Source organism: Nicotiana tabacum, chromosome 23, assembly GCF_000715075.1.
Source record: "Nicotiana tabacum cultivar K326 chromosome 23, ASM71507v2, whole genome shotgun sequence".
Lineage (NCBI taxonomy): Eukaryota > Viridiplantae > Streptophyta > Magnoliopsida > Solanales > Solanaceae > Nicotiana > Nicotiana tabacum.
The window spans coordinates 125,065,421-125,076,456 of record NC_134102.1 but is presented as its reverse complement, the minus strand read 5'-3'; the positions used below and the strand labels follow the sequence as shown (position 1 = coordinate 125,076,456).

General features: G+C 35.3%; 1 protein-coding gene across 4 annotated transcripts; it reads left to right on the top strand.

Moving 5' to 3' along the window:
• Positions 1 to 333: 333 nt before the first annotated feature.
• LOC107787030 (adenine phosphoribosyltransferase 3-like) lies at positions 334 to 10,131 on the top strand. 4 transcript variants are annotated; one of them, XR_012706051.1, is made up of 7 exons: positions 334 to 578; positions 809 to 919; positions 4,234 to 4,326; positions 5,430 to 5,579; positions 6,596 to 6,654; positions 7,074 to 7,186; positions 9,502 to 10,073. XR_012706051.1 is itself a non-coding variant. In XM_016608557.2 (6 exons), the coding sequence occupies exons 1-6, from the start codon at positions 497 to 499 to the stop codon at positions 7,134 to 7,136; spliced, it is 549 nt and encodes a 182-aa protein (XP_016464043.1). In that variant the 5' UTR covers positions 335 to 496; the 3' UTR covers positions 7,137 to 7,345. The 4 variants fall into 4 exon arrangements, 2 of the variants coding, with proteins under 2 accessions (XP_016464043.1, XP_016464035.1); XR_012706052.1 differs by having other exon boundaries at positions 335 to 578; positions 7,083 to 7,186; positions 9,502 to 10,131; XM_016608557.2 differs by lacking the exon at positions 9,502 to 10,073 and having other exon boundaries at positions 335 to 578; positions 7,083 to 7,345.
• Positions 10,132 to 11,036: the final 905 nt, after the last annotated feature.

The following is an 11,036-nucleotide window of genomic DNA, read 5'->3' as shown; positions in this document are numbered from 1 at the left end:
ACTATTAAAAAAGAGACGCATGTACTTAATTAAATACATATTTTTAAAAATTATTAAATATAATTTTTAGATATTATACAAAAAAATCGATAAAGAGAAAAAATGTTGTTTGAGTAAGAAAAAATACATATTTTCTATATCATTATAAAGCATAAAAGCACGAACCCCTAAAGCAAAAATAAATATTTTTTTTAACTTTTTGTTCAAAAACTCAAATATATTATTTAATAATAATTATGTAATTATTAAAAATTATATATTTATTGATATAGTTTAAAAAAAACACCGAAAACTTAAAAGTTTCTTTCCTATAAATACCCCTCTTCTTTCTCCTTATTTATTCCTGTTGTCCCCTCTTCACTTCTTCAGTTTTAGAGCTATTTTAAGCCAACACTCAAAAACCTTCCATCCCCAAAGCTCTAAACACACCAAAAACGGAACAGAGAATTGTTTCATTTTTCTCACTGCATTTTACTTGTGTATACTAAAGGGACAAATGTCAGCTTGCAAAGACCAAGATCCTCGTATCCATGCTATACAATCTCGAATTCGTGTTGTACCTGACTTCCCAAAACCAGGTCTTTTCTCTGTTTTTTTTTTCTCTTTTCTTTAATGTATAAAAAAGGGTCTAAATAGAGCAGCGTGGATATCGAAAATTCATATAAACGACCCCGACTTGTTTAGGATTAAGTAACAGGTGTCTTTGTTGTTGCACAAGTAAAGTTTTAATTTTTTTTTGTTATTAACGTTGTGTGTTAAATTTTTTTTTTTTTTTTTGGAGCTAAAGAATGGGGTTGAAATTGTACAGGGATAATGTTCCAAGACATTACTACTCTATTACTGGATCCAAAAGCTTTCAAAGACACTATTGATTTATTCGTGGAGCGTTACAAATCCAAAAACATCTCAGTTGTTGCTGGTATGCACTCCCCGCATTCTTAGCTGCAAATTGCGAAAAAAAAAGGATTATTAAAATAGGGAAAAAAATACCCATCCTTTTCATTTAATTATATGCATTGCTTGTGGTCCCCATTTTAACTCAAGAAATTGTAATGCATGTATTAATGTGTATATGTATTATTGTCTTTTGCAAAGTTTTCATTTTTAGCTATTCTTTTTTGTGTTTGAGGGTGGAGGGTGGTGGATATACAGTGTTGTGGGGGCCTATGGAATACTTTTAATGGGCAATGTGGGAGTTACTGTTTAGTAATATTTTCTATTTGAAATCATTTGTTTTTGAGTTTTAACAATGGAAGCTAGCTAGTGGCTGTGTTATTGATGACTTTGTGTGAAGAACGAATATGGATAGTTTAGAGCGTCCCCCTTTTGATTTTGAGGTTGGGGGTGGGGTGGCCTAGATGGTGGTGAGATTGTTGGTAATGGATAATAAAATTGGTGAAAAAGACAAAAGCCTAGTAATTTAAGTGGAAACGGGTAAAGGGGTGGGCCGATAATCCGCCGTGTTTCAAACCGTGCACTAGCTGCTACTAGCTAGTGCACTGGCTCTCGACGATTTCTGGATTATCAAAAAAAAAAACAAGCATAGGTGAAATAAGGGTGTGGACCCAGTAGCTGTGGTGTTCCCAATTTCCTTTTCGCCCCCTTTTATGTTGTACAGTGATATTCACTCGTAGTTGAAACTGATATTGAGCCTTAGTTTGTCTTTCCTCCATCCCTATCGATGGATGAGGCAATAACACTTTCTCTTTTATGTGCTATTATCATGGCATTAGGGTCTTTTTGATGGATGATGATGATTAATTATTGCTTGGTGGAATGTTTACTGAGTACAGAGTCCAGTACCATGAGTAGGTTCTTTGTCCTTTTCACTGTGATTGGTATATGATGTATAATGGTTCTTTTGAGCTACATCCTGATTTCTGAGACTTCATAAACTTTATAAATATGGAAATAAGTAGTGTGCTTCTTGTTCATAACTTTCCCTTTTCGTATGTTTCCGGCCCAACTTGTCCTATACTTGTATTAAAAAATGATTTTTTATTAATATCGAATGAATGATTATGAGACTCTGAGGTGGTGTCAGAGTTGATGGACAAGTTAATAGGTTGCTGGCTGGTGATCAAAATGTGAGGAAATTCACCAAATATGATGGATTTGTTTAAATAGTATATCCAAGGTAGGTTGGAGGTATTTCTTTTATGTCTAGACAATTTAGTCAGTCAATTTACCTTTAGTTTTGTTATGTGTATACCCTAATTATAGCATCCTGTTACCATATGAGAGATGTCTATCATTACACCATCTTTCTGTGCCTTTTCTTGGTCTTGAGATATAATCATTTTTGAGATAAATTTACTTTATTAGATAATTTATGAGTACCTGGTGATTTAGTGATTTTTATCAACCATTGGCTGCAAATTGTATCCTACCACTTGTGTAGCAGGCTTTTACGTAAAGCCATGTCAATTTGTTCCTGGCATTTTTAAGTCAGCGCAAATTGTGTCTAGGTTGTTGTAGTCCAAAGTGATGATCCAATGTCTGGGCAACGATATTTATTTCTATTCATTACTCATCTAGTTTGGAATCCTAACTGCTCTGGCTTCTTGTTGGTTCTACCTGCCATTTTCCCCCGTCATGTGGATGTTGTGGAATTTTATTTGTATTATAAAACGAAGAAAGGGTGATGCCTGGCATTTGATTTTTCTGCATTTGCTGCTTTTTCTCGCCACCACGTGTACTAGGACTCTCTTCTAAACCTCATTCTTCTTCTTTCCCTATGGTTGAGAGGATAAAAAGAAACTTAAGAGATAGGAACAAGTTAGCGTATGGTCAGCAGGAGTTGTATGTGGATACAAGTAGTAGACTGTAACTGCAGTTTGTAAATACTGCCGGCGTTCTAATCAGAGCAATATAGTGCCTTGGGTAAAGAAGAGAAGAAGGACAATGGGAGATGGAGTATGATTAAAGTGGGGACAATAAGCAGAAATCATGCATCTGAACATTATATAATTGCAGGTAGGTTAGTTTAAAGCGCATTGCATAGAAAATGTTGTTGTTTCCAAAAAGACTAGGAAGGTGAATAGGTGATTTTGAAGGAAAAGATCTCAAGGCATTAGGTACATAAAGGCTTTACCTTAATGTTCTATGGACATGAAGAGTCCTGCGACTTGGTTATCAGAGAAAAAAATGAAGAGTCCTGCGACTTATATGTGCTCCCCTATTGCGGTTGCTGTGATTCAACTTCATATCTTTGCAAGTACTAGCTGTGAATTCCAACTTTTATCCTGGGACGAGGATAGAGAACTTAAAGGGTGGGCTTGTCATGTCAAAAAGCAACTTTAGTGGCTTGATCCTCATTTTTTAAGAGAGTCTGGCCGATAAGGTCCTGATGTTATCTTATATCCTTTAACTCTATCCTTCATGTGGGAAAAGCAAAACCAGATTTGGAGATTGGTAACGATTAGCAAGGGTCATATGACTGCTTCATGACCTTTTATACTTCTTAATAGTAAAGGTTTGTTTGTAGTTTATTCTCAACTTGCTTACTATGCTTGTTAAGATGTTATAGAGATGATTGTTGTTAGTAATCTTGTGTTCGAAATCAGAAAATCAGAGGGAAAAAGAAAGTTAGTTCAATAAACAAATCGTAAAATAATTCTGAGCGTCCCCCTTAAGGAATTTAATCCCCTCACTGTTGCCCAAGGTTATGGATTACTTACTCCCATGATAGAACGGAAAAACTATTCTGTAATACTGGCAATCAAAATTACAAAACTTCAGTGAACTCAACAAACGGAGCAAATCACACTTTGACTCTTTATTTATTTGGAAAAACAATGCAACAATGTAGAAAAGAGGGGAGAAGTTTTCAGATTTTTCATCTTTTAAAATGAGGCCAATCCTCTAAATTTATAGAGAATAAAAGGGTGAGACGAAGAGATGCAATCCAAAGGCGCCTCTTCCATTTCCCATTCACACCCATTCACGAAATCTAACAATTGTGACTATCGGTCATAGTTTAATTGCTTTTGGGTTTTGTCATATTCTTGATTTTTGGTTGCCTCCTTTGCTTGAAAACTTCTAATTCTCAATCTGAATCATTTCTTTTAATATGTTGTTTTATCTTGGGTGGCCTAATGCTATAGCCCTTTGTCATGTAGCATTTCCCATCCTATTATATACAATCCTGGAGTAGTGAGTAACTTGCAAACATTTATTCTTTATCATCTTTTAGCTGACTTGGTTTCAACTTTATTGTTTCAATATCTCTAGGAATAGAGGCTCGAGGATTTATATTTGGTCCACCAATTGCTTTGGCAATAGGAGCAAAATTTGTCCCTTTGAGAAAACCAAATAAATTGCCAGGTATTTTTTCGTCCTGGGACAACCTTCTTTGGATCATAACATGTTTTTGTTGCGTGCACCTTTCTGTTTAAATGAGTAGGCTTCCTGTAATTGGCAAGTGCGTTATTCACGTTGATCGGTACATTATTACGAAACTATAAATGTTAACCTTTGTGTCTACCATGGCTGCTCAACTCAAATGCTACCCACCATATCCTGAAGTTATATTAAAGAACAGGACTATTTTCTGCAAACACATTGATATCTGGTTTTCCTTCCCTGTAAATGTAGTTACTCGACAGATTTCAGAGAATTGGAGTTTTGCTATGGAAGTACTTAAATCCTGATGTTTGATTCAATGATATCCCATTTAGGGGGCAAAAGGAGGAAAATTTCCACTTTTGACTTTGTACAAATTTTAATTTAATCCAGTTACTCGACTTTTTCAGTAAAGGCATGGTACCCCTGTTCAGTTTCTGCTGTGTTTATTAAGCTTCTCTTTTGATGTACTGTCAGCACTTTTGAACAATAATTTGTGTTTGGCCAAACTTTTCAAAAAGTGCTTTTATGTGTCAAATTATAAATAAGGACATGAAAATATTTGCTTAATAGTTAATATTATATAAGTAGATAAATAATTATAAATTTTTATTATTAAAGATAATAATTAAGTTTTTTATTTTATTTAAGTAAAATATAAAAATAAAATTGAAAAGTACTTTATTCTTTCAAGATAATTTAAATATATCAAAAATCATCCAATAAATATGAAAGTTCATCCCAAAAGACATTTTATATTACTTAATAGTTTAAACTAAGTAAATTATTTTGGTATATATAATATTTTGCAAAGGGTATTTTTGGTAGGAAGAAAAGTCAAAACTGCTTCTGCTTCTGCTTCTGGGGAGAAGCTACTTTTTTCTGCTTCTTCAAAACTGCTTCTGCTTCTAGCCAAAAGCACTTTTTTTTCCAAAAAAAAGCTTGGCCAAACACCTCAAATTGAGGAAAAAAGCACCTTTGGCATGCTGAGAAGCTTGGCTAAACTGGCTATAAGTGTCTACCTTTTGAAACCACTAATTATTATCTCAGTTTCGCAATGTTACTGTTGCTTTAAATGACTGCAGGTAAAGTTTTTAAACAAGAGTATGACTTGGAATATGGAAGTGATTGTCTTGAGATGCATATTGGAGCAGTAGAAGCTGGTGAGCGGGCTTTGGTGGTTGATGATCTGATTGCTACTGGTGGCACTCTTCGTGCAGCTATGGATTTGCTTGGTAAACCTTTTTATGATTCTCTTGATGCGGATAGAGACTAACCTTCCATTACATTTTGACACTTCAATGAGTGTGCACAACGGATTAACAATTTTTACATATGCTCTGAAATATGTAACTGAGTAATGCAATAGCATCCGAGCAAGATATTGCTAGCTAATAGCAATAGGGTCTACAATGAGCTTCAGCTGCTTAATCTCTAGCTGGGTTGGTGAATGTTTTATTCACCACATGAATCGCCATCGTCAGGCGAACTGTTGTCAGTTCACTAAAAGCAATAAATACTAAAAGGCTGGAAAAACAGTGCAAGTACTTTGTTGGACCCCTTGCAGCTTTGCTTGCTAATTTTCCATTCCTTTTCTCTTATCTTTTATGATATGAACCTGAGGACACATGGATTGAACTTTGAAGTTAACAGTAACGTCCTATGCTAAGATCTGGAATTTGCAGCAAATAATGCCATCATAGCTAGGAGGAGACTAGGTTAACTTTGTGCTTAGTTTTTGTTCTGCATTCCTAAGAGGCAGAGAGCACCAAATTGGTTGATGCTTCATTTCATAGCATGTGTCAGACTGTTGTAGAAGTTTAAATTACTAAAGAGTTTGCCATCATCTTAATACTTCGTATATCAAATTAGGATTGTATTTTCTGTTGGGATTAGCATTGAGGAATAAGTGATTTTGACATAGGGAGGTGGCATATAGTATAATAATTTTTCCTGAGCTTGTGCGAAACTACATTTTGACATGCTCAGCTCTGGTTGCTCTTTGATAATGGCTGTTCTGGCGCAAACTGTTGGTAAAGTATGTGTCTATTAACTCAAACCTCATGGACACTGTAAATGGTTCGAGATCATATAATGTGTTTGCCTTCTCATGATAAATACTCTATAGGATTCATATCATCTCATGAATAAATGCTCTATGCCTTGTATTAACAATTTATCATGCTCTATTTGTATGGTTATTAGTCTTTATAACAGATGCAACTTGTTGAATCAAATTGTTGTTTCACAGAGCGTGCTGGCGCAGAAGTGGTTGAATGTGCATGTGTGATTGAAATACCAGATTTAAAGGTGCATCTTATACTCTTTTTGCTATTCTTCTGATCTGCAATGTATGGTTGGTGCTGTAAATAGGAATTGCTTGGTCATCAGATGACAACATGAAATATACAGGAGCAGGAGCATATAATTAGACGTAAATTTCCTTGCCATAAGGGCTTCTCAACGAAGTATCTTGGCAAAGATGAGATTAGAATTACACGTAAACTAACTGCCTGTTTTTCCACATTCCTTGGCAAGTTGGTGAATAGCTAAGTTTTAGTAACAAAACCTACCTTTCTAGTTCTAGTAGAAGTAGCAAAATAACGATAACTTCCTCCGGATGGATGATTCATCGTCTCATCTATTTATACCTGTGAAGCTGGAGAAGAAGCATCTTTTAGTCTTAACATGTGCCTTGTTTTCTGTTCTTCTTTGATACCACTTTCTAGTTGTTGCAGGGTAAGGAGCAATTGAATGGAAAGCCATTGTATGTGCTGGTGGAGTCTCAGTAGTATCAGCGGATGAATAATCCGTATTGGCATGACAAACTGTACATTAGAGGGTGAAATTACTCGTCTGCATATCCTTTTTTTCATTCTTGATTTCTATGACTAGCGGATTTTGAAAAGGCCTTGTTCATTTAGACATGAGCTAAAGTAAAGAAAAATTATGCACAAAGGAAATTTATCATCTTAAAATCAACCCCTTCCAATTCTTTCAAGTAGAGTCTCTGGTGGATGTGAAACTGATCTTTTATCTTTAACAATCCTTTTTTTTTTTTTTTGTCTTTTTTAAAATATAGGCCATGCAGATATTCTGTATGGTGTAATGGAAAATAATGAATGTTGTGCATTAAGATGTTATCTGTTCACTGTTATCCATTCTGTTCTTCAACACTAAGGTGTTGGAACCTACAAAAATTAGGAAAACATAAACCCAAGGTTTGGTTTGAAGGTAAGGGCGTAGCAGGTGATGTGCGGGTTAGGATGCACTAGTGAGAACAAATAGATCTTCCTAAAGAAAGAAAAAAAAGAAAGTAGTAAGTCTAGTCCATTGGAGCAACTAATATCAGGCCAGCATCTAACCAAGTGCATAATTCTGTCCTTTTAGAGCATGTGGGCCACCAGATAGTATTACATCTTTTTTATAAAATACATGCACCTAATTTAGTGGAGAGACCTGGGTTTACATGCACCATTATTTAGCCTATAGATCCCCTGTGGGCACATCACCGGTTCGAACTCTACCATAGACAAAATGCTGGTATTTAAGTGGAGAAGGACAAAGAAAGGGTCATTATCGGCCGAGTTTCAAACCGTGCGCCCCTAGCCTTTAGAGTATTAACCCAAATAGTTGCTCACGCCTGCTTTGTTTCTGAGCTGCTCATTCTGAATTTGTAACGTATAAAACAAGATCGGAAGGTCATTGCTATGTACACTGCTTTGAGCCAGGGGTTAGAATAAACGTAAACTTTGGATCTCTTTATGCAGTAAGTTAGCATTCTTGCAATTGATAAGTTTTTTAAGAGTGATAAAATAAAACAAAAACTTAAAAGACAAAGTGCAGGTTCGGATTAGGTAATCGTAGAGCCTATTTTTCGCATTTTTGTGTTTGTATACTTTGTCAAGTAAAGACTAGCGCACATTTTCACACTTAAAAGAGGAAGAAACAAAGGCAATTAAAAGTGCAATAAACAATTACACTAGTTTTGTTTTGTACAAACAATTGCATTAGTCATACTTGGAATTTATGACAGTTAGGTTCTTTCCCGAAAATAGAGTAACGAAGAGATGAGGAAGCAGGTCAAAGTAAGAAATAGAGAAAACGACCATTCTCCAGCCAAAGACCAAAGTTGGGCCTTTCGTTTTCTGCCGTCTGGGGAGAAATTCAAAAATAGCCAGATTTATAAGTGGTAATTGAAAAATAGTCACAGTTTTAAAAGTAATCAAATTTTAGCCACTTTTTATGTAAAGATAAATCTGAACGAAAACACTGTTCAAAATTCGGAAAATATTCCAGCACAATATACTGGAGTTCCAGTATAATATACCGGTCCAGCATAATATGCTGGAAGTTCATACACAAATGCTTCAATCTCCAATATATTATGCTGGAACTTTTCGCGTGTTGGAGTTCCAGCATAATATACTGGAAGTTCATACAAAGGTGAACCAATCTCCAGTATATTATGCTGGACCGGTCCGTGTTGCAGCAAAATAGTGATTATTTTTCAATGACTTTGCAAACGCTAGCTATTTTTGAATTACCAGTCCGAAAACTGGCTAGCCCGTGTTATTTTTACTCTGTTATGAAGGGCAGAAACAAGAGGAGTCAGATTTTAAGCTTATGTGCTCGGGATATAATTATATTAAGTTATTACAATCTAAATTAATAATTTTATATGCTCAATGGATTTTTATAAAACAAATACATAATTTTCGATTGAACTTATACTCTAGTTCCTCCCCAGAAACAATTGGACAACTACTACAAGAATTGTATCTTATGCTTTAATGGTTTTCGATCGAACCCGTAACCTATACTCTAGCTCCATCCCATAAACAATTGGGCAACTACTACAAGGATAGTATCTCACGCTTTAATGGTTTTCGGTAGAATCTGTAAGCTATACTCTAGCTCCGCCTCAGAAACAATTGGGTAACTAATACAAAGGTTGTATCTTAAGTCTTAATGTTTGCACCTTCATTTGGTATTCAAACCATCTCGTCCGCAATTATGCACATACTCATGCTCATTGATGATAAGTTGTAATTACGTATTTTAGTCGCTTATTGCACTCTAATTTACTGCACTTTAGTTGAGTTTGAGCTTTAATCGCTAGTGTTTTGCACTAATTAGGTATTTTATGCTTTGTAGGAGTGATTCTGAATTATGTAGATGTTATAGAATAAATTCAAGTGATTTAGAGCTTTGAACTCTGAGTAAAAGCCCAAGGAATTAAGCCGGGATCGTGTTCGGAGATCAACGGATGACAGATTAGAACGAACGAAGAATCAAGCAGGCATATTGCGCACTATCTAGTAAAATGCACATAACGTTTCGACCAGAACTTCATTTGGGCTTCACAATATATGGTTAGAAAGCTAATTCAAAGGGCTACAACATTCATGTTTTACGTTGTTTCAAATTCCTAACAGAACATGGTGAACAGTGCGCGGAAAGTGCGCAGCCGCGTACTGAGCGCGCATATGGGGCAGAAAGTGTGAAAAGTGCGTGGCTGCGCACGTCCTGTCCGAAAAAAGTGTCCTTTTTCGCGTAGGAGAAGGTATAATTGTTTGGGCCCGACCCTACTTAGTATATATACATGAAAAATAGTATTTCCACTTTAGGGTAAGACAACACCCAAGGAGGCAAGAATACGCTAGGATCAAGGAGGAAGATTTAACCACGAGTTTTTCTCCTTCTTCTTCCTACTTTTCATTGTTGGTTATGACTCTTAGTATTGTAGTCTTACATACTATTATGAGTAACTAATTAATTATCTTGAGTTTTGATAGAACCTCTTGGAGGATGAATTCTTGTTATGTTTTAATATAATTTAACCTTTGAATTTATCTATTTGTCAACTACGTGCTTATTTCAGTTAATTGAATGGTCATCGATTGACTGTGCCTATCTATTATGTGTTTCTTAAGAAAGGATACATATTTAGGTAGTTGTTGAATAACGTCACTCCTAGCGTATGTGAGAAATCAATACAACGGGTTTAAAGGTAGGTTTAGAAATAACAAAGCCTTGACGTGGTCATAGTGAGCGGTTTGATAAAGTCAACTAGAGTAGTTCGAGAGAATGCTTCTAGTAAATTATCGTAATTGATCGAGAGATAAGTACGGTAAGCAAGAACTCATCATCTTTATAGAGTGTTACGGCGAGATTATAACTAACGTGTCAGGAATTAATCCGACAATTGGAGAAATCAATAACCCTAGATTCTTTTACCCTTGAATTCAACTTCATTCTTGCTTATTGATAGTTTTTATTGTCATTTTTTCTTAGTTAAATAATTTCTGTTAATTATCAAATAAAATCTTGAACTCTAAAAATTGTTTGAGCTTATCATTAGCGATACTAAAAGTTGTAGCAAATAGGTTAGTTCCATGTGGGATTCGACCCCGAACTCTTGAACCGGATTATTTTTGCAGCGACCACTTAGTCCTTTTTATGAGGCATAGTTAGGCGTGATCAAATTTTAGCGCCGTTACCGGGGAACTAACGGTGTAGCTGTAGGTATACATATTGCTAGGTTTCAAGTTTGAACTTTTATTTTTATTTTTTGTATTTGATTTTTTTTATTTTGTGTTACTTGTTGATTTTAGAGACATGGCATCTTGGAATTATGAGAGTTTTGATGTTGGTAATTCTACTTTTGATCCTCCTTATGCATATTATGG

Bases quoted from the DNA above. Each gene is read 5' to 3' on its own strand.
- LOC107787030 (XM_016608549.2), top strand. From the start codon at position 497: ATGTCAGCTTGCAAAGACCAAGATCCTCGTATCCATGCTATACAATCT. The intron at 5,580-6,595 runs GTAAACCTTTTT...GTTGTTTCACAG, and splicing joins TGCAGCTATGGATTTGCTTG to AGCGTGCTGGCGCAGAAGTG. The intron at 6,655-7,073 runs GTGCATCTTATA...ACCACTTTCTAG, and splicing joins TTGAAATACCAGATTTAAAG to TTGTTGCAGGGTAAGGAGCA.